The 23,825-nt window shown below is 37.4% G+C and overlaps 2 protein-coding genes across 3 annotated transcripts; both read left to right on the forward strand.

Moving 5' to 3' along the window:
* The first annotated feature begins 5,079 nt into the window (after positions 1–5,079).
* On the forward strand, positions 5,080–10,019 carry LOC137240523 (uncharacterized). Of its 2 annotated transcripts, none has more exons than XM_067766942.1 (2): positions 5,080–6,626; positions 9,889–10,019. In XM_067766942.1, the coding sequence occupies exon 1, from the start codon at positions 5,617–5,619 to the stop codon at positions 6,586–6,588; it is 972 nt and encodes a 323-aa protein (XP_067623043.1). In that variant the 5' UTR covers positions 5,080–5,616; the 3' UTR covers positions 6,589–6,626; positions 9,889–10,019. The 2 variants fall into 2 exon arrangements, with proteins under 2 accessions (XP_067623043.1, XP_067623042.1); XM_067766941.1 differs by having other exon boundaries at positions 9,878–10,007.
* Positions 10,020–10,413: 394 nt separating this feature from the next.
* Positions 10,414–21,869, forward strand: SP555 (SPRY domain-containing SOCS box protein SP555). Its single transcript, XM_067766943.1, has 3 exons — positions 10,414–10,836; positions 13,225–13,451; positions 13,512–21,869. Exons 1-3 carry the CDS (start codon positions 10,416–10,418, stop codon positions 13,761–13,763), a joined length of 900 nt encoding a protein of 299 aa, XP_067623044.1. The 5' UTR covers positions 10,414–10,415; the 3' UTR covers positions 13,764–21,869.
* The last annotated feature ends 1,956 nt before the right edge of the window (positions 21,870–23,825 follow it).

Here is a 23,825-nt window from a genome sequence, read left to right on the forward strand (position 1 = left end):
ACTCCATTAGGTGAGGTTTAATTGTGGTGACCTTCTTTCACTTTTCATATTTTCCTCTATTTTCCATCATTGGGCGTGGCTGTTTCGATTTGGCTTCGCATTTGGAAACCGTAGAACTAATATGCTGTGGTTACTACCCGAGGAGATACGCTTTTTTGATGTGTATGGAAAAGTTTGTCCCATCCGTAATTCGAAGTACGTGGAGAAGGCTCTGATATAATATCCATACAGCAGCCGTCTCTAAAGACGAGAACTTGAGCGAAAATTAGGCAATTTTTTGTCAACTTTGGTTCACGGTTTGTTTTGAATTCAGAACAGATTATTCTTGAAAATCTCCTGTTCGGTATCGAAAATTACGAAAAACAGAAAAATGCGATGATACATGAAGCTCGGCAAATGAGTACATGGTCTTCATGAACTGGACTCAATTCCAAACATTTTTCAATGAGAAAGTTAGAAAGGAGGCTGCTACCATGGAAGATTTCGAGAAAACATCGTAACCATGACTTGTTTAATTTTAAGCTGGCAAAATAGGGTAAAAAAAAACTTGTGTGGGGATATATAATGCAAGTGAAAAAGCAAGGTTGAAAAAACTTCTTTCCACAAGTAAAATAGCCCCTGGACTTATAAGGAGGAACAATGTCGAGCGGTCATTTAGCATAAAGAGTCCCATTTTTGATCGCGGTATTATGCGGCCAGTAGACATTACTTGCACTTCGATCACGGAGCGGATAATGCCAGACTTGATAACTGATGCTAAGATCGAATGGGTAGTGAGGATTTTCTCTTAGTTGACAACAAAGAGCAGGTGCATGCTAAATTTTAGGAACATTATGTCTCGTCATCCACGTGGAGTAATTATAAGAGAAAAATGACTGACAAATAATAAGCTCTTTGATGTATCGGGAGGAACATGGATGTTTTGTTTACTACTAGATACCAAATTGGACGACTATGCCTAAACTAGAAGGAGAACCTAATATAAAATATCTAGGAGTCATTTAGGAGAGCGTGGGAGCTTAATATAAATACGAGAGTGAAGAAGGGCCCTATGTGCTTGTATACGAAAGCCGCTCTCCTCCCTCTCATTAAATATTCATAGCGACTGTGAAGCTTATCCTTAAGTTTGAAGTTATTACAAAACACCAACCTTAAGAAACTAGAGTGGGTATACAGGCTGTCAATGCTTAATGAAATGGGAAACCACTGCGTTAGTAGCACATTTTTCCATACTGTACATCCCATCGTAAGCCTAGTGGCAACGTCATAACGTTAACAAATGCTACAAGTATCAGTGGCATCTTGAACGCAGACCATACGGTTTTAGTAGTATAACGTCAGACTACCATTTCCCGTGCCTGCGCAGCAATTAGGGTTGAAGTGGTCACCGATGGGTTCAAACTAATGGAAGATGTAGAGTCTGCGCTGATCCAGAAATAAGCAGATCCTATAAGCAGATCACTGCAGTGTATTCCAGGAGGAAGGAGTAGACGTGACCAAATTAAAATAAATACTGAAAAAAAAAACACTTGCACTGTATTCACTTACCAGAAAAGCGGCCAATAATCTCGCATAGCACAGCATCTAGAAGTGTGTTAGAGTGTTAACAATCACTACAAAGAATCATAATAAGGATAAATATACATATATGTTGTGTACCCGGTCATAAGGGAATAGATGGAAATTAAAAATCGGATGGGCTAGTTAAGGAGGGCGGTACCCTTGAAGTTTGCACTGTAGATCTCCCAATCAGATTGGTTAAGATAAAAAATATGCAGTTGCATTTGATCAATCAAGCGGGAACAGTGTGGAACCAAGCACAACTGAATGTTTCAAAGACCACATGCAGGTCTTACGGCATTAGATTGACACAGTTACTTTTATTACTAAAAAGAAGTTACTGCCTTCTGATGATAGGCACCTTTAGTGGGCACTGCCTTTTGATGTCACATGATTTTAAAGCAAGCCTTATCAGTAAGGATTGCAGAAGTAAGCGAGTCTTAATTTTATCTAGGCGATTTTACGAAGCAAAATTGGACTGTAATGAAATGGGTAAAAAAGGAAATTGAGTTAAAAATTTTAATTTTATGTAATGGAAGCTGGCCAAAACTAAAGCAGCAGTTATTTCTGTTAAAAAAGTGGTTGTCTCACTTCATTGTTATGAATGGAAATTTTTGACAGTAAATTCACGGTGTTCCGCGCAGAATTACTTGGATCGAGCCCCCGGTTTCGGAGGGACCCGGGGTCATTTTTCGGCATCACATGAGATATGTATGTCAATATGGGTATCAAAAGAAAGGTATTTTACTCCGCATTTCTGTTGACACTTTTGAGTAGGGTTGCCATTCAAGGTTGCCACCTCACCTCCTTTTTTATATTTCTTTGTATATCCACTACCATCTCGGAAACGGCTTGACCGATTTGAATCAAATTTGGTACATCGATATAATATTACATTTTAAGACTTTTCACCTAGGTGTTGCCACTAAGGATGTTTTCAATAGGGGTATCAGTCTCTTACCAAATTGATCGCCACTCAAAAAATCGCGGGTATGCGCAGTCGTTTTTATACCCAGCTGCACTGTTTATAAGAATTATAATTGATTGAATAACGGTTGGTTGTACAGACATAAAGGAATCGAGATAGATATAGACTTCCACATATCAAAATCATCACTATCGAACAAAAATTTAATTGAGCCATGTCCCTCCGTCCGTCCGTTCGTTAACAAGATAACTTGAGTAAATATTGAGATATATACATATATATATTATATATATGACATTTTGGAAAACACAAAAAACCTGATTATTTAGTAAATAATACACCTAGAATGTTGAAATATGATGCGTGGACTGATATTAAGACTCTTGATAAAATTTAAAAAAAAAATTGTAAATGTGCGTGGCAAAAAATGTGCTTGTGATAAAATTAATTTTACAAATATCTAGATATGTTTATCATAACAAAATTCGGCAGGGAGGTTGCCTTTACTATAAGGAATGCTTTGAAGAAAAATTGACGAAATTGGTTAAGCACCACGCCCACTTTTATATAAAAGATTTTTAAAAGGGTCGTGGACGATTAAAATGGGCTATATCTTTGCAAAAAAGAGCTTCATATCAATAGAATTTTACTTCCTAAATTTAATTATAACACTAAATTGGAAAAGACTACAATATTTGAAAAAAAAAATTACTTTTTTGTCTAAGCAATTTTCCATGTTTCGGGAGCCATAACTCGAAGAAAAATTAACGGATCGTGGTAAAATTTGGTATAGCAGGAAATATGTCTAGTAAAAATGGACGGGATCGTTTAAAGACCACGCCAACTTAGATATAAAATAAGTTTAAAGGGGTCGTAGACTAGAATAATAAGCTATAACTTAGCAAAATATAGTTTTGAATCAATGATATTTCACTTATCAAGTTTTATTATAAGAGGAAATGGAGAGACATTTTTCTTTTAAACGGGCGGTGCCACGTGTTATGTAGAAAAGTAATTTATCTGAAATGAAATGTACAATTGAAGTTCACGCTGAGTATATAATATTCTGTTACACCCGAACTTAGACACCTTTACTTGTTTTGTAATACCACTTTTTAGTACAATGGCACTTGTGTGTTTATATTTATTTTCTGTTATATCTTTATTTTAAAATAAACTGTAGGGTAATCCCCATATCTGAAGGAAAACTGCATTATTACCCGCTCAAGGTCATTGGTGTTAGCCTCTGTATTCTTTTTGCTCTTTTTAAACGAAAATTAGTTCAGAATAGAACCATATGTATATGTATTATTGCGCTGCCTTCTAACACTATTATTATAGGAACGCCAGGGAGAGTATTTAAACAAAAATAGGAATATTTTGAAAAATCGACTTTTGGCCTGCTAAATTGATCAAATACCCCATCGTGCGACGGAAGAATCAGCACGGCAGCTGAACGGCGGTTTGTAAGAGGGTGAGATGGCGGAGCGCGTACCAGAAGTGGATCCTGGGAGAAGGGGGTTGCGTTGCTGATAATACGGTGCATGTACAAGCTTGGAACGGTAAGCCGACGCTTGGATTGAAGAGGGGCGTGCACTTTACTGGCACAGCGGCAGTATCCTATGCTCACGCGCGAGTATACATCCAGAGCCAGCGCCCCTCAGGAGTTCGGCGCTCCAATGTGGTACCCCCATTGTGAGATGGTTCTGGCTGGAGAGGAGAGGTGCCACCCAAACCGTCCCTATGCCTCCCGACGCGCAAACTATCGACGGGCAATGGTCGGTGGCAAGCGAGTGATCATCTATGCCGAATCATCGCTCCCTCTTAACCGGCCAGTCCGCGAAGTAACTACGCTCGCAGACATCATCCCCGGCCGATGCATTTGATCACTGCCTGTAACCCAGTTAATCTATGTTTGTCGTGCTGCTTTTGTTGTGTTATAGTTTTAGGCGCATGTGAAGACAGAGAAGGGTCGTGTGATTGTAACGCTAGGAGGTTTCACTCCCTTTATACGAACAGATACAAATTGTGTACCCCTTTGAGACTCATCCCGGAGTCATCCGAGATGAATCAAATTTTTTTTTTGGGGGGTAGTTTATAAATAGTCAGTTTGTTTACAGGGTAGATGCACAAATACAAACATATGTACATAATCTACCATGTAAGAAAATGAGGGATGAAAGAAAACACAAAAAACACTTGCATGAACAAGAGAACAAAATTCAAGTGCAATTTTTGTATGTTTGTATGAAGAAAATTAAAGGGATGAATGGATGGAGTCTGCACGAATGCCGGTAACAAAACAAAGAATTCGATAAACTTTAACAAGTAAGCAACAACTTGAAAACAATTAAACGCACAAGCACTCTACTAGATCAATTGGGGGTGGCCAGTCGCGTATATATGTATGTAGGTATGTAGCGTTTGTATAAACGTCAAATGGGGTTGGATAGCTGATTAAAAGAAATGACAAGTCAGGAAAACTTTTGACATTAAAAAGGGGGTTGTTGGGTTGCGTACGAGCACTAATGACGAAAAGACTTTTGGCTGACAGAAGTCGGACCACAATGGAGTAATACAGACACGAACCACGGAGCGTTTGAGTAACGAGACGATAGTGCGATAAGTATTCGTGCAAGAAAGAAAAGTTTCAATGAATGAATTTTGTTATAAAAGTTGCATTTACTTAGTAATACAGTAATTTTTTTTTTTGGCTTCAGTTAATAGTTAGTGCTGTGAAAAAAAGTGCAAAGAAATTAGTTTTACAACAATATTACAAGTGAAATAAAAATGAATATTGAAAAAAAAATTGTGCTCCTCTGAAAAAAACCAACCCCAAGAGCAAAAAAAAAACGTCACACGGCCATACGTTTGAAGAGTACACACCTTAGCACCACCACCGCCCAACGTTGTGTGCAAAGCCTGCCGAACTGAAAATTCCCTGCTTCTAATTCCTTTGTTCAGCACAAATTGTAAAGGCAAGGCTTCGCGAAGAATTCGAAAATTCACTAAACCTTAACAACAGCAATCCAACTTTACTTGGATAGACTGAAATAATTTTTTTCAACCACCTCGCTTTTACATCAAATCTTAAGCACTTGACCACAATAGACGATATCATCATATATATGATTATCGTTTTGTTGTTATTTTTCACATCATTATGTGTTTATTGTCAGCGCCTTGTCCTCTATGTACACGACCGTTGGATCAATCCAAAAAATTCACGTTTACTCAAGGAAGCCGATGAGACCTCCTCAGCTGCGACACGTAAACTCCTCTTAGAACAATATCACACTGGTAGTTGCGTCGCTAATAAAAAGCAAAATCGTAAGCGTAACTCCAAAATAAATGCATGTGAGGAAGAAGAGCGCAGCGGCGTAGGTGGTATATTAGCTGAGGCTTGTCGTTTTTGTGCGAATAGCCCGCAGGGTTATTGTCGACATCATTTCCACCTGCAGGAATTGGAATTGCAAAAAGTACAAAAACAACAGCAAGGGCATTTACAAACGCAAAATTGGCCACGTTTTTGGCAAACACGTTTTTGGGAGACATTCTGTTGTGGTAGCCAGACGTCCGATTGGGAATATACGACAAAAGCTCAAAGGCGGCAGCAACGTAAAGAGAGTCGCGAATTGAGACGCAATTTGAAAAATCGATTGAATGCTACTACGTCACAATATCAAAAACAAGAACCACATCACCCACTACATCCAATGCAAAAACAATTTCAGCTACAACGGCAATTTTTGAGGCGTCAACAATATGAAGAATATGAAGAGCTTATGAGGGCTAGAAACGCCGCTAATAATTCGCAAAGTAGCAATAGTAGTTCTAGTAATAGTTCTAGTCCATTGTGGGATACGTCAACATCAAATTCCTCAAGTGGCTATCAATCACCATTCGCTTCGGTATATAATGTTAATGGTTCACTTTCGGAACTAGAAACAATCGATTCGGGTTTAACAACATCATTAGAAAGTGTGGCTGCTCAAGGTGCTGAGGAGCAGGAATCGGTTGAAGAAGAGCCGCAGCCGCAAGTTTTAATTGAAGCAGTTACAACAACAACTGAGTCAACAATGAATACATCCTACTTATAAATGAAACAAGAGTATAACGAATAACAACAAAAATATAGGTGAGTAATGTGTGCATCTACTAGAGATGTCAATTTTGGGATATCAACTGAAGTAATTTTCGCTGACATGGTACGAAGGACGGAGGTAGTGTGCTGGCGGAGCTTCTAGGTTCAAATATAAGGAACAATTACATCAAAATATTTTCGAAAAGACCTACTTCTACTTAGAGCCATGAGAAGCTTCGCTACAAAAGAAAGTGTAGCGCCGCAAAACTGGAAGAATGTATGTTTTGGAGGATAGGTGAGGTTGTCCGTAAAGAGCCCACACAGACTGAAGGTTTCAATAGTGTTACCAGACAGAAGTTTGTTCGACAACCAAACAGAAAAAATCCTGCAAGCTGCACAAGCTATATTATAAAATAACTGCGTTTCCTTTGAAAGTACTAGAAGCTTTCCAGAATCAATCCTGCTTGCACCCCAAAATCTCATAGCGAAGAGAGGACACTGCTACATAACGCGCTCAAATGTTTCCATTTACCACACACACCTCCCACCAGCAAGACTTTATTTGTAAGCATGTGCCCCCAGATAACACTCTGTTAATAGGTGTCAGTAAATATAACCCTCCTGTTTATCTTCTACAATATGACTGAGACGTCTACAGTAAACAATTCTGGAATTCAGTCATCATTAGCTAGCGCATCCACTCTTTCAATATCATCTATTCATATATGATCGGGGACCCAATTATATGTAGTGTTTGTTTTCAAATTAAAAGTTAGCGCTGCTACATTTTGCGGAACAATCGCTGTAAACAACCAGTGAGTGAGTTAGAAAGAGAAGGCTTCCTCCGATCTGACCTTAAAAATGAGCTTCCATGATAGCATGGGGCATAGAAGGATCCCTAAATATTTTGTTGTGTATTTCTCTTGCAGGGTTACTACTCTCAGTCTGCTCCATATTGATGTAGTGATGTTTTACGCCCAGGCATGCATATCCCGAATCGCCCGACTCATCGAAAAACTAATTTTAGGCAGGCATTTTCCAGTTATGATAATGGAAATGTAATTTACAAACGCCGTGAGCTTGTCTAGTTCCATATCGAACCGCCTAAGCAGTGCGATACATGCTTAGGTCTTGTGCACCCTTTAAAAATTATCTTGAGCTATTCAGTGATCATCCTCCTCGACATTTCTAGCATGAACAATAGTATTCTTCTTGGATACCCAGCACATGACTTAATGTTGGCCCAACAGACGTATGAGGACTACCCCGGTTGGCTATTTGTCAATTACTTTGAAGTATATAACTGAATAGGGACGCGCCCTTTTTTGTTCTTCAAAAACCAACTTTTTGAAATCTTAGGGTAGGGCGTCCACGTTGTGAGACAAGGTCCTGTTCATACTTCCGCTAGATGGCTACTCCATCGAAGTCCCTTTCTAATTAGTCTGCTTCTAGCGTCTGCCTTTTTATTTGGGGGATGTAGTGTTGATGCTTATTCGTTGGTAGAGATACCCGGAGTACCTTCTCGGTCCTCAGCTTAACACAGTTGAACCACCTCTTTTAATAGAAGGATAGAGGTGGTTTAGTAGAACATCCCGCAACTTCCTGATCATGAAACTAATAAGTATTTCTGGTAGACATCTCTCCGAAGAGATTGCTACGATAAGTCAGCGTGAAATTCAGGGACTGCTCACGAAATCGCTCCATCTATTATCTAAATAATTGCAATTTAGTTGTAATTGCTCTTTGGCCTTTTAGAAATCCCAAAGAAATCCCTGTAGGTAAAATGTTTAGCTCTGAACTGGTGCGTTTATAACGCATTCAGAACCATTACAACTTAGCATTCCAACTCTTTAAAATTCTCAATACTTCAGATAAAAAAAATTTACTCACTATCAAACCAGTTCTTCCTAGGGACCTTAAGTCTAGTTCTGAACTGGAAATTTGTATCACTAGTTACTGACTTCTCTACAGGGAACATAAGGTGACAGACCACTTTCCGTACATTTTGGTTTTGTAACTTTCTGGTTTATGGCGCCATAGGATGAAGTGAGAAATCAAAAAAAAAAGTTAATCCGCTGATTTTCTTCGGCCACTGCATTGTTCTATCATGGACGCGCTTCTACAGTCGGACATCCCACGCCAAAAGCTTGCTCTAGACAATTCTCAATGCTGCCCAATGCGTGGCCTATGGATGGAGAACATAGGAACTAAACGTGTGTTCAAAATCAGCTGTAAACGCAACGTGGGCGCCAAAACGACGCGAAAGTAGAATGTTTTTGAGTCTTTAGGATATTGTGCTACAGCCATGGCTCAACTATATGGTTGGCTCATTTCTACAGCTACAACATACCTCTGTTCAGATTGTCAAAATCTGCATGTTGGTGTTAGGTGAATGGAATGGAATGGAATGAAAACGTAAAACTTAGCAATTTTTGTGTGTTGTAAGAAAATGTTGTCAATGTGTTGGTTTCATTTTGAGTTTGCCATCTTCTTTGGCAATTCCTACTCCAGTGAAATAAAAATATAAAATTAGCTGATGAGATGAGCCAACCATATAGTTGAGACATGTGCTACAGCGAACTACACAGCCCCACAGAAAAAAAGTGGGATGTTCAACGGAGGAGACAGGTCAATTCTTACGGATTTTTGGACGCTAAACACGAATCCGTTTTCAGAATTCAAAAGTTAGCTCTTGTTTTTTTCTTGGATTTTTCTGTCCAAGTTTTAAGCCAGCACGATTTAAGAACAAAATTACACGGTATTTTTGATCAAATTTGACCGTTTTTAAGTTAGGATTAGTTAGTTTGAGTCACAAATAACGTTTTGATATATGTTGAGGGTTGAGTGATCAATATCAAGGTCATTATTGTATTAAGTTACGAGATTAAATTCTTCCTATGTCTCCAAAACTCGAAAAACGGGAGTTTTTTGAGGTTAGAAAACAAAACAAGAGCTAACTTTTGAATTCTGACAACGGATTCGTGTTCAGCGACCAAAAATCCATAAGAATTGACCTGTCTCCTCGGTTGAACATCCCACTTTTTTTTTGTGGGTCTGTGTTATCTTTAAATAATAATAATAACCATATGGGAACTCTTTCGGGAAACAGCTATATTTTACTGTTTTTGCTTTTTGAATCAAGTCTTTTGCTTATTTTTTTTTTTAATGCTCAAAGATTTTTGTTTTCGTCAAGCTTTGTATAAAAAAGTAATATATTTTGTATATTTTATTCCTACGCTTAATGATATAACTAAATCTAACTGGATCTTTATAATAAACGCAACAAAAACATAACACCGTAAAAGCGGAACCAAAGTATTCAAGAAAAAATTCACCGGAATCATCTTAGTCACACATAGATGCAAACAGCTACAAAACCGCTCCCATACAAAGGCTTGACTGGGTCAAGAGTTTAAGAAATGATGCATTCACCTGCAAGCATAAAAGCTCTCACAGAAGTTCATTTCGAAATAATCACCGTTAGTAGAGGTTAAAGCCGAAAGGCTTATTGAAAGGTGTGAATGCACTTATATGTATGTATATATATATATATATTTAAATGTAGTAGAACAACCGGAAGTGACCTTTTTGTCCTCTCATAATATTTAGAAAACAAGTGACTTAACAACTTGAATAAAAGGCATCCCACTCAACAATAAAAAGCGAGAAAACCTCTTGACTAATCAATACATTTGAAGAGCCACTAAATAAGAATGCACTAACATCACACTTGCAGCCGATTATTCAATCAATTCAATTGGCAATTCAACATCAAACCTACCTCTTGCTATTCGCATCTCATTCATCTTCATATCGCTTACGTTTCCTTTAATACTGACTATAATGGCTTCGGATGACGATAATAATTCGCTGAGCTCATCACCAAAACATGTAGTAATGCTCAATGAGCAACCCAATGTAGCGGCGGCTGCAAGAAACACCTCAACAGCACAAAGAAACTTATCATCGGCAGGCGGTGCTGCTACAACGGACTCTTCACATGGTGTACGTCGTAAGAAGGTGATGCCATTAGAACATGGCTGTGAAGATAATTGGACATGGAGTAAACGACATCGCTCTAAGGAGATAGTGTTAAGTGGTCCCAACAATCGAACCGTTCACTTTCATCCCAATTGGAGTAAAGGTACTGCTGGCGTACAGGGCAAGCGCCCACTGAATAATGGCCGTTTCTATTGGGAATTGCATGTATCGCAACGAGTTTTTGGTACTAGCATCATGTTTGGTATTGGAACAAAACAAGCGCGTAAGTATTTAAAAAAATTGCAATCCTTTTTTTAGCTACTTTATATTTGCTGCGTGCTTACTGCGGTAGGCACCTTAACGTGGGTAAGAGGGCTAACAGAACTTAATAGCATCCGATTTGATCTTTTAGGATCTTGCCTCTATGGCGAACCGTTTGACAGGAGGGCGGTGGGATGTCGGTGGCCAAGAACTGACAGCCCCCTAATCCACACTGTTATGAGGACTGTGCCTATTGCGCAGCAATGGCTCCTTACTACAGCAAAAGCTGTTGCTGTTGAGGACGGTTATAAACAACTAGATCACTTAGTCCGTCTTGTAGGAGGAGAATAGCGTCACAAGCCAGAAAAGAGAAAGTAAGCTCATAAGACACTAGAAACTGGTCGAAAACAAGTTGATGACAAGCAGTTTGCTGTGAAAGATCCTCGATTCTGCAATATGACTGAGAGACTAGGAACCCAGTGGGAGGAAGAAGCAGGGATCGGCCGAAGGGGCAAGAATACTTTCAAGAGTCTGAAGGAAATCATCCCAGTGTCAAGACTTAGAAGTCAGCTAACTGCAATTACAGAGATTCCAGAGGCAGATAACGTTTTATTACAGTTGGTCTTGAGAAAATGAACTATGTGACGAAGCAGCCTATGACTGTGGTGCCAAAAGATCGCAGAAATCCCTATAAGTAGAGATCTGTATAAAGTTGCTTAATGTTATAATCAGAATGAATTTGGAGAATGTTGTAGATTCTAAACTCAAATGTAGTGATATGAGATTAAAGGAACTGCAGGTATCTTGACCCTCGGAGCAAGGCTAGCACAACATCAGAAGTCGGAGGACATGTTGAACTCAGAGCTTTGGAAAAATGTCCTTTGTTAAGGGCAGTATTTATTTGATCCTCACGAAAAGAAGTCCTAAGTTCAACAATCGTAATTCGCTGGAAGCTATAGGAATTTAAAGAGACTTCCAGAACATCGAATTAGCAGCACAAAGTAAAGTAATCGTTGCAATGACGAAAATGTTGGAGAGGAATAAATAGAGCGAGCCATTATGCTCCGAGTCTTACAAATAAGCCTGCAACACAGTAAAATGGTGCGGAGGGACCCCTTGCTGACTCTTGATGAGGGTTCATTCTAGACGAAGCTTGAAATTGTAGAGAATCGCTTCTATACAGTTATAAATGTCTGTTTTTGACTCCCGAAAGTGCGATTGATTCGTACCTTTGGCGAGTCCCAATTGGCAACCATTAGAGCTGAAGTCCCGCTCTTGTACCACAGCTCGTGAATTAAGCAATGCAAGTTGACTATACTTATATAATATTACGGTTTAAAAATTGAATTCGATCGCGGATCGTATAATACGATACGAGTGACTTGAGTTCTGGGAGCAAAATACCAGGGAGAATCTAGTATGCGAAATTAAGTAGGCAGATTCCTCGATCGTCCGTCATTTCGTTTTTTTTTTAGCTGGGAGATTGTCGTTATAATTTCGTCATAGTCCGTGATCGTACGTATATTCTGTTGTCAGGGTTGGGGTAGCGGGTCCTTCATCTCCCTAGCAGTCTATCATACTTTCTGTAGGGCGGTATTGTCAGCTTTTGCCTTCACTAACACATCAGGCAACCGGGCATTTGTACCTTCCTCCGGAAGGGTTCGGATATTCTAGGAGTCTTACTTTAAATCATTGTTTTATAACGTGGGAATATTCTAAGCCTCTTAAGCCGAGATTCACTGTTTTCTACAAAGAAAGATCATTATAGCGAGAGGCAGCAGGTTCACTTTTTACAAAATCAATTTAAAGCTAGTTAATTTTGATATTCAGCTGAGCAAAGCTCACAGAGTATATTCATTTTGTTCGCATAACGGTACCTCGTAACGGGTAAACTAATCGAGACAGATATAGACTTCTATATATCAAAATGATCTGGGCGAAAAAAGAAATTCATTTAGCCGTTCCGTCCGTCCGTCCGTCTGTCCATCTGTCCGTAAACACGATAACATGAGTAAATTTTGAGGTATCTTACTGAATGTAATGTATTGTTGGTATGTAAGTTCCTGGGCACTCATCTCATATAGCTATTTAAAATGAACAAAATCGGACTATAACCACGCCCACTTTTTCGATTTCGAAAAACCAAAAAATTGCGATAATTCATTACCAAAGACGGATAAAGCGACGAAAGTTGGTAGGTTGGTTGACTTATGACGCAAAATAGAAATTTTTTTTAAATTTTGGACAATGGGCGTGGCACCGCCCACTTTTACAACAAGGTAATTTAAAAGTTTTGCAAGCTGTAATTTGGCAGCTGAGTATGTAATGTTCGGTTACATCCGAACTTAGCCTTCCTGACTTGTTAATATTAATTTTTTCCCACTATTTTTAATATTCGCCTCTATTTTAGGACTGCATGCTAACTCTTTTCGAAATATGCTCGGTGAAAATGAACATGGTTGGGGTCTATCGCACAAGGGTGTACTATGGCATAAAGGTGTGGCACTGCTCTATACGAAGCGCTTCAAAGAAAATCATCCTACTGTTATTGGTATACTTTTCGATGGCATTGAGGGTACGCTATCCTATTACAAAGATGGAAAATGTCTCGGCGTTGCCTTTCGAGGTTTAGATAAGGTAAATTCGATTATTATAAGTTGGCATATATGTACATTTAAAAAAAATCCTATTCCACAGGTTAAGGAACCACTTTATCCAATTGTCTGTTCAACTGCGGCCAAAACCGAAATGACGCTAAAATGTACGCGACGTGATTTCGTTAATTTACAAGATCGTTGTCGCGCCGAAATTATTAAACGCGTTAAAACGAGAGAGGATTTAGTGAATTTAAAATTACCACCCCTTATTACACAATATCTTAGTGAGGTCATCAATGACGTAGCGCCATTGCGTCAAGTTGACAACTATGACATTTTATGTGACTTCTAAATGTTGACAATTGAAACCCTAGGAACCGAGTAAGTTTTAGCATTGCTAGAGTATTTAAAAAAGTAGTGCCACTGAGCGATCGTTACTACCTACTTGTGGGTGTGTGTGTAAATTTATGAAAAATTCATATGATTCTTATTTTATAATTGTACATAAATAGTATATTAGAAACGCATGCAAAAAATAATAGAAGTATTTTATGCTGCAATATGTATTAGTACTTATGTAAATTTAAAACCCTATGACATACCATATATAAGAAAGATGAGTTCCAGTGACCTATCTAGCTCTGGATCACGGTAAAATCATACCGGAACCATCGGGATCAGTTCTATGATAGCTAGCAGCACTCAATTCACGTATATACATAAATGGGTACCTGTTATTTGCAATTTGTCCCTCCCTAAAATTTTAGTTAAGTTGGACTGGCCGGTCCATGCGGACCTCACATAGACTGAATGAGTGCGTAGTGTTTGAGTTTAAAATTCAAAAGAAATTATTAAACTAAAAACTTGTATTATTAGTTCTTTAAATCAAAAATTTAAAGTGATTGCTCTTTCGTATACGCCAGCGATGGTCAAAACGGCTCGTATGAGCCTTTTGCTCATACGGGCACGCTTTGCACATTTAAGTGCTTGGTGAGGGACGATCAAGTGCAGTTATGTGGGGCGAAGAACAAAGGAAGAGAATAATATACAAACACACATAAGATTGATAAAGAGAGAGTATTTGGCCTTATACATCTGGGCCAGAGCTACCACCGCTCTTATTATGTTCTAATTATTAAGCGTTTTAGGATAAACTAGCCTCTACCGGCGGCTCGCTCGCACTAAAGGCCACAAATATGTAATGTCGCTTTTGTGATTCACAACTCGAACTGAATTTTCAGTTGTAATTTTAAAAGTTCCTTTATAATTCAAATCATAAACAAAGCAAGTTTTATAATTAGAAAAATGGTCGCCGTAAATTAAACACACATGCAACACATGCTCCAACAATTTTTGCAGTGTGGATTTAACGATATATGTATGTGAGCTGAAGAAATTTAAAAATTCCTCCATAATTTTAAATTTATAAATGAAAGCAGTTATGCTTATAATAAAACTGGTAAAATTAGTCGTTGTTTATGCGAATGGTACCTTTTTTTATTTGTAAACTATTACTTTCTAGGCTCACGGCAACACTGCCAACAAGTCTGAAAAGGGCTTCGTTTTCCCACGATTGTATACGAAACGTGCAATAGTACGTTTTTCTACTACTACTTCCTCTAATGCTACTACTTAAAAACAAATGTTTTAAATACTTTTATATATATATTGCAAAATGAATCGGCTTGCATATAATTAAATGTATGTGAAGGCGAAATTAATGTCAATAATGCGCTGCTTAACATAAAGTCGACTTCAGTCTATGGTTATTCCATTTTTCGTATTTCTTGCCAAAAAATGTATGTTTTTGTTTTCGTACTATTGCAGCACAGTTTGGGAATTGGTTTTCGAGGTTGAGAGAGAATATCTTTATTTCAGTTTCTTAGTGTTTGCGCAACCTTTTTGCGATGAATATCGTTTGAGACAAATCTTACGATATTTCCAATGTATTTTTTTACTCCCGTAACACCCCAAAACACACAAACGTCTCACCAAGCACTCGCTGGCACTGAAACTGATTTAGGAGCCGAAAATAGGCCCATCCCTGGTATACGCAATAAGAGCACAATTGTGCTATGGAATGCAGATCACTGATTTATACCATGCCAAAAATGCGATATATTTCCTATATAAAATTATATAGGATCTTGCACATAAGAAAAACCTTGAATATTATTACTTAAAAACTGGCGTCGGCAATACAAATACCTCAAAAACTTTCGGGAGATATATCGAAAGGCACGTTTTGTATCCAATAACAATCATCTGAAGAACGATATTCAAAATTTTACATCTGTCAGGTGCTATGTACAAAAAATTGCAGTAATCTGTAGATCCGGCGCTCATTTTGGAGCGACTCGAAGTTCTTTTCTGGCGCCGTATTGTGTCATTCAAACGGTGATCGAATGGCATTTTTTAAATTACAGTAGCTCTGAAATGATGAATTGTGTTACTAAAAAATGTGAACCATTGTGTACAAAACAAGTGTGGCATTTTGTCCGTCAACCGTTTGCCTAGAAGTAATTTTTTTTTTAATTTTCCCAACGGATTACTGATGAATATACATAATTTAATTATTTTATGTATGACCTCAATAATTTGTTGTCACACTTAAAGTAAATATGTACGAGGTGTCGATTAGACAAAATGTAGTAAATATCGGACACCCTAGTGCTGCCAAGTAAAAAGGATGAGCTTTCAAAAACCTTGTACAAAAAATTAAATCAACATAGTCACCCCGTGGGTCCGAAATTGATCCAGATTAATATCAAAATCACAGCGTTGTTGTTGCCTTTGCCGTTTAACTTTTTATCGGGATCTGGATCAGCGCTCATTGGAACTCATATAATGGTGTTTTCTTTTTTGAAAATAATGTCGCCCTGTTGGTTTTTCACGGCGCTCTGGTAAATTTCTTTCATTTCTTTCACAACATATTTTCCACTGAATAAAAAATGGTGCACCATTGCCCACAAGAACAGCCTTTTTGCAGAATGCCAGGTGACCTAGGGTAACATTTTTTCCAGAAAATAAAACTCCGTAATAATATGCTTAACAAATATATGTATGGTCCTATTAAGGTCAAATACAGTAGTTAGGCAAACAAAAATATAAAATTCAAAAGTACGCTCGATAATTGGCGTTGATGTTAAGATAGTCCAAAATTTGTAGGTAAATTCATCAAAAAAAAAAAATTTGTTACTTGAAGGAGAACCCTAATAGTATAAAAAACGTGTAATTTGTTTCATTAAAACTAACTACAAAAACAATAAAACTGGCTTGAGGCGGTATCTCAACTATTTTCCGTAATGTCGTTACAAAGAATGCTTCTGGATAACTCATGATAAATGTGCCCAAATCTCAACTATCTATGGCGCTAAATCCGGAGAGCTAAAATAATTGTTTCACTTTTTTATTTACTATCCTACTCTTAAATGAGTCATAGGTTACCTCAAGAAGATCACAGGTCTAAGTCCCGGGAAGAAAAAGCAGTTGCTGTGTCAATCAAGAAAGACGTGAATCTTATAGGCTGCCAGATCACTGCGCTGTCTTTCGGGCGGAAATTGTATCCGTGAAGAAAGCAGCAGATACTCTGAAGGAAGCGTGCTTCAGCTGCAGTAGCGCCAATATATATATTGATAGTGAGGCGGTGAGCAAGGCAATGATCTCACATATTACTTAATCAAGAAGTGTCCTGGCATGAAAAGAATCATTGTAGAGACTTCGGTCTGGAAGGAACATATGTACATCTATACCGGGTTCCCAGTCATAGAGGGAAAGAAGGTAACAAAAAGGCCCAAAAGCTGGCAAAGGAGGGTGCAACACTCGATGAATCGCCGGTACACGTCCCAATCCATTTGGGAGAAATCCTACGTTAGACTCACAAAGTTGCTCATATCTCTAAAGATGGAAGACTTAAGGCTCATGATGAGCATACAAACTCGATACTGCCTTCTGGCGACGCATGCTTATAATAAGCCCCGTCAGAAACAGAAGAAGTGTGATGAGCATGGCCTGCGCTCTCGATGTCAAGACTCCAGCCACTTATTTACTTTATAAAAGAATAAATATAATTGATCAAGGTGAATATACTTAAAGTTAGGCGCACAACATTTTTCAAAAAAATATAGCCATTAGATCCTTCGTGATCCATATCTATATGCATTTCATTTATATCTGACGTTACTGAGTCCGAAAAACAAATACCTGGACAACCAGACATACAGGCATCCCAGCTTTCATATTTGTGTCAGGTTTTACCAGACCATAGTTCGTTCAAGAGCGGTGTGTTTTATAAAGTCATACATCATAACTGTATACCCTTTCTTGTGTGGCTACCCAAAACTAACGCAGAACTATCACTTAAAAGAAAGCACTAGTTATAATTATGTCCCCTCGCAGTGCTTTCAACTGACACACTTAACATTTTGATGTCCTTCGAAATCGCAAATGCTCCCCTTTGCACACCCTTTGAAGGCGCACTTAACTGGTTCAGACGTAGGTGGTTATGAAATAGTAGCAGCCTTTGATTAATTAATTAATAGCTAAAGATCAGACTTCAACGGAGTTGATACAAACTGTGATAACCGGATATGCATCCGGTATTATCATTATCTGGTGCTATGTTGCTCATCCGCAACGGAAATGATTTTTTGAGCCTTCGAAGCTTCTAGCCTTCCATGTTTAGTTGCTTCTCACGACAAGCATACTTTACAGCCATACCCTATAGTCTGCTGGAGTAACGTAGCAGATTTTGTTCCTTTTGCTCACGCCTTTTTAACTCCTCGCAGCACCATATATTCATAGCTGTTATTTTGTTGTGCTGGACCACGTCGTTTTGCGCCTAACTTTTGAACAAGATTTATATTCCAAGTTATATGTTTTTGCAGCATTGCATCAGCACTTCCATGGGCGCTTTTTTTCGATGCTTTACGGAAAAGTCATAAGCTGCTCAGTCTAACGAGGTAATCGACCTTCCAAGTTACGGAGCTGCGGCTCTATATGACCTATCCATAGGTGAAGTCGACAGGGATACTTACGCGATTTTCTAATTTGTCGCCTATAGTACGCAGCTACCTCCTACTACTAGTGATAAACCGCCTCGTGAGCCGATTTTCACCGCTAGCATTCGAGGGCCTTTTTTTCTAGTAAACTTAGGGAGACTGTTGGCTAGGCTTGCTAAATTGGGTACAATTCATCGGTTCATAGGCACAAATAAACTTTCTAACAAATGATTAGTTCTGTTGGATGAAGGGACTAGTTCTGTTGGATGTGGGGCAGTCTTATTTATATACAACTGCTAGTGTAAAAAATTTCCCCAAAAAATTATATCCGCACACCAAATGAAGTGTTTGAGTAGACCATGCTTCTATATGTATTAGGGTGGGTCAAATTGTATGGGAAAAAACTTCAGGTGCACATCCAGTTTCTGAATCTATGGGCCATACTGAGTAATATTGTCCATGGGACCATAGGTCTGAAATGCATTTCGAGCCTTCCAAATTTTGTTAGAAAATAATTTTTTTTAGAAATTTTTATTATTATTTTTGTTAGAAAATATTTTGGGCTATTTAAAAATTGAATTTGCAATACGGAAAAGTAAAATATTCGGCGATTTTTGGTACAAATTCGTCGATTTTCCCTAAAAACAAACGATAAAATGCGAAAAATAGTAGGAAAGCGACCTATAGTGACGAATATTTTACTTTTCGATATTGCAAATTCAATTTTTAAATAGCCCAAAATATTTTCTAACAAAAAAATAATAAAAATTTCTAAAAAAATATTTCCTAACAAAATTTGACCCACCCTAAGATGTATGTATTTAGGTGGGCGGACTCCGAATGTATGTACCCTCAATATCTTGAGATGACTAACGAAGTCATAGGACTGTACCCCGTTATAAAAACTTAAATTCTAATGTTGAACCACTGTGAGGCGCACACAATAAAGGTCATTTCTCATTTCATCCTTACATAATCTGAGATCGAACACAAATATGGACTTCGCGTTCATGTTAGGAACATCTAAATATACAAAAAAAATACTTTATCTCATTGAAAAATTTAGATAAATTCAGAAACTTTTTCAAACGCAGCATCCGTGGATGACATGTTTCGGGACCAGCCGACCCTTCATCAGAGCTTTTTTGAGTACTGGGATCCAATTCCGTGAACCCAATTGCTAGCCGTTGTTATAACTGCACTATAGTGCAAGTACCTTTAACCTATCGGTTTCATGCCTGTGTTGAAGTTTGTGACGTAATTTTATTGCCATTCTGTACTATTTCCTTTTATTTAGATATTAAGGGGATCTTCGATACGATCTTTCCAGTAAGACGCGGTTTTCTGTACGAGTTTAAAGTCCAGTTAAAGTTGAATATAGTTTAAACTCGCCACCTAGGCCACTTAAGCTAAGATGAGCAGCAAAAAATAGCGAGCTTTTATAGCACCGTTCTTTAGAGCCATGAGCTTCTTCACTACTCATGAAATTCTCAATATTGGAGTATTGAAGGACGTTCACCCAAACTTTTTAGTGCAAGGTTAAAATTTAAAGCACAACGGCTGTCATTCTGGTATACGGGATCGAATCGCAGTACCCGAAAAGGGTCCAATGAAGAAGTGGCGGGTCCCGAGCAGGCTATCCATGTATGGCTGTATTTGAAAAAGTTTGTGACTATCTAAATTTTAAATAATATAAAAAACAAATTTGTATTTAAGAGTTCAATAATCCAATATACTTTATTTCATTCGAAATTTTTTTACTATTTTTCGTAACCGCAATTTATGAACTTGTTACTTTTCAAAATTTTGAGAACTCTTAACAATCGACTATTCGAATAATCGATAAGTCAACTAGTAAAATTTGTTTAGTAAAATAACCAATTATCACTAATTGACTAGTTGTTTGCTTTCGATTAGTAACAAATTCGAATACTCGAATAATTTCTTTTTTATATTTTCTACTTCTTAATGAGCTCTGCCATTCGTAAATACGTTGTGGAGTTTTTTCTAGCCATCTGCAGCTCATATACTTTGCACTCTGCTTCTTTGGCATATTCGAAAATGGAAAAAAACTTGCAAAAAAGGAAAAACGGTTGATTTTTTCAGTGCTTCAAGTTCAGACGTTGACTTTGAGAGAAGATTTCAACGATTTTGTTACACACAGTTAGTTTAACGGAACAAAAAGTTGATATATTCTGAACAGCTGACGCATTAATCTATCAAATTTAATCTTTTGCCGAAATATTACAGTTTACTGACAAAACCATTGAAAATAATCGTATGACCAAAATACATGACAAGCATCGCTTAGTGGATGTAGTTTCGAGTTGGGAGCAAGCTTGCTGCAAGTCTACCGAGCGAACCGCTTGTGATTGAGTCATGATTGCGTGTACTGTTGAAATCGAATAACAGCTAGTCGATTTTCAGTCAATGCAAAACTGGCTGCTCTACTAATTGATTAGTTGATAATCGATTGTAAGCACGAGGGTCTAGTAAAATATACAGACCATTTTTTCTTTTGGTGTGCTTGTGTAATCTAACTCATATGCTTAGATATATAAAAGTTAATAATTAAAAAACAATATAGTCATTAAACTAAAAAATATTTTTAAGAAAAAGTCGAAACAATAATTAGATTTGCATTTAAAAAATTTTGATTTTAAAATACATACGTTATTAAAAGGACGTTAAATAATACGTGGATATAAAAGTTAATATTATAAGAAAAGAAAAGATATTAAAATATAATTAAATTAAAAAAAATAAATTTAAAAAACATTAAATGAAAATAAAAAATATTTTTTTTTTTCAAGAGATTTGATTATTATGAATTTTCGGAATAATTTAAAAAAATATGATTTTTATTTAAAGAGACATAGGCCTATTTGGTGCAATATTGTGATAATTTAAGACGATGCTTATATAAATAATAATTTTTAAAATATTTTTAAAATTTTGCGTGTATAATAAAATTTGTTTCTGTTGTTTCTTTTCATTATACATAATTGAATTTGCAACTGCTATTTTCGTCGAATTTTGAGAAATTTGTTAATACTGAACCACATGCCAAATTAAAAAAAATTCCACACTTTGCGACGAAAAGTTGTGTTTTAGCCAATTTTTATAGTTTAGATCTTAGTTATAATGTTTTTTTAAGATACAAAAATTAAATTTAGAAATTTGCAAATGCGCAAAGCTTTAAAGTCAAAACCATTAATGTAATAAAAATTAAAGGGGAAATTCGAGTGAAATTCTAGTCAAGCAAAATGTTGTGATGTTTGCGTTAAAGAAATGTAAATGAGCGCTAAATATGAACAACATTGCAACATCAAATACTTTTTTCTGAATGTATGTAAAGTAGACACTTAAGTCATATATGCTAAATATTAAACTAATTATACATAATTAAAATGCATATTGTAAAAAATGAGTGTCCTAATAAATAATTTGTGTCTTAATTATGAGAAATGTAATTATTTTTATTTAATCTGTTGCTAGCAAGGGGAAAAAGGTAAGTTCAAAAGGCCGGTGGATTAAGAACATTCCAGAGGACGACTTGTAATAGGCGCAGATGCGAATGCGCATCAGAGGGGACGATATTATATACTACAGAGTAGGCTAAGGTGACTAACAGGGGTAGCATTCCCAAGTACATATTTGGGGGCAACATCAAGTAATGTGCTTGATATTACATTGAGCTCTGAGCATGATATATCGGGATATGACAAACCATCCTTTTATCCTTTTCAGACCATGCATATATCAGCTTCAGCATGTTCGTAAAGAGGGTAGAGAAGGGGACAACCTTTAGAACCCTCAGACGACAGACTGGTACAAGAAATATGTAGCAGGAAGAGGCTAAAATGGTAGAACAAGTTGGGGGAGTGCACCAACTTATTATCAAAAGTGCTGAAAACTGCGTTCAACAGAGCTTGAGAGATTCAAAGGAAAAACAAAGCCGCCGTGTTGGATTGAATAGTTGAGACTTCTTAGAGGGTAGGTAATGGACTGTTTAAGCTGGCAAAAGCTGCGGAAAGCGAGAAGTGCTGGGATGGAAATAGAGATCTGTTGAGGATATATAAACGTGAAATCACTACGTCAAAAAGAGTTTCAGGCAAAAATTGCTGTGCGGACAAAGAATGCTCCAGCGAAACACCAAGATTGAGGAAAGTCCTATCTAAGGGAGATACAATCCAGGGACTTATGAAAAGGACGACGGGAAATGGTAACACACTATTGCAGAGTCCCTTGGGGCGAGTCTCAGCAGAGTTTGGAGGTAGTGCATTAATGCATCAGCCTTTACTCAGAGTTGATTGGTAAAGCAAAAATATCAGCCTCACTCAGCCGTATTGGCAGTGAAGTGAAGAATTTTTCACTAAAATGTAAAAGCTCGAAGTAAAAATATCTTCAGCTTCAGCTTAGTGCGCAAAACTGTTTCTTCACTCATTTCAGTGGAGCACAGAAAACTCCAAATGATAAAAATTTTTGTTTACTCAGCTGAGTGGTAGTGAACAAAAAATACCGCAATCAATTTTTTTAGTCAAGTAGAGCTTACGATTTATCGAACGTCTTCGAAAAGAGATTTCTCGAATCTCGAAATACTTTTAAGGCTAGGGAGCTTCTCGATAGTCAATTTAATTTAACATGCACTGCACATGCTGCTTTATATGGAGCTTACGATTTCTTCTGGAACAAAAGCGAAAATTTCCACAACACCACAATTAACAAACACCGAATAGAATATTGCAAATGTAGCAACTTAATTGAATGTCGGGAAGCTCGTGAGATTTAGAAGTATTTCGCGATACGAGAAGACGAGTTCTCGATTTTTCAGGTCTCAAAATTCTCGCTTGTGTTCGAGAAGAAATCTTAAGCTCTAGTCGTAAGGGGAAAAAATAGTGCAATCTCAAATTTTTCCAATATAGTGTAATGCTAATGAAAGTGTAATGCAATCAAAATTTAGTGCACTACCCTCAACTATGCTACACATCACGGACTTTACATCAGAAGTTGATGCTGAAGAATTGTGTAGCAACGTCTACACTGCAAATACGGAGAGAAGTTCCAGTATTGGTGACAAATGCCAAAATTGAATGGGCGATAAAAATGTTTGCCAAGATCAATGACCAGGTATATGTCGAATATTCCCTGCTATGTTGGATATGGCAGATGGAACAGTTGTAGAATGGCTCAGAACCATATCTGAGGTTTACATGAAACTGAACCACGTCCAACAATATTGGATAACGTTTCGAGTAGTGTCTACAAGACCATAAGCCTGTTAGTTGACATATTATCTGCTGAAAATCCTACAGAGAATAAAAAAATGCAAGACGCGATGCACCTCCGAAGATATTTAGGCCGAACTTCTCTTCCAATTCACGACGTGCTCCTTTTACTTTCTCCAAGAAATT

This window comes from Eurosta solidaginis, chromosome 2 (assembly GCF_040869045.1).
Source record: "Eurosta solidaginis isolate ZX-2024a chromosome 2, ASM4086904v1, whole genome shotgun sequence".
In the NCBI taxonomy this organism is placed as follows: Eukaryota; Metazoa; Arthropoda; class Insecta; order Diptera; family Tephritidae; genus Eurosta; species Eurosta solidaginis.

What these genes read in the sequence shown, in the direction of transcription:
- LOC137240523 (XM_067766942.1), top strand. Translation starts at nt 5,617, where the DNA reads ATGATTATCGTTTTGTTGTTATTTTTCACATCATTATGTGTTTATTGT.
- SP555 (XM_067766943.1), top strand. Translation starts at nt 10,416, where the DNA reads ATGGCTTCGGATGACGATAATAATTCGCTGAGCTCATCACCAAAACAT. An exon ending in TATTGGAACAAAACAAGCGC is followed by an intron (nt 10,837 to 13,224) that starts GTAAGTATTTAA and finishes CCTCTATTTTAG; the next exon opens with GACTGCATGCTAACTCTTTT. An exon ending in CCTTTCGAGGTTTAGATAAG is followed by an intron (nt 13,452 to 13,511) that starts GTAAATTCGATT and finishes CCTATTCCACAG; the next exon opens with GTTAAGGAACCACTTTATCC.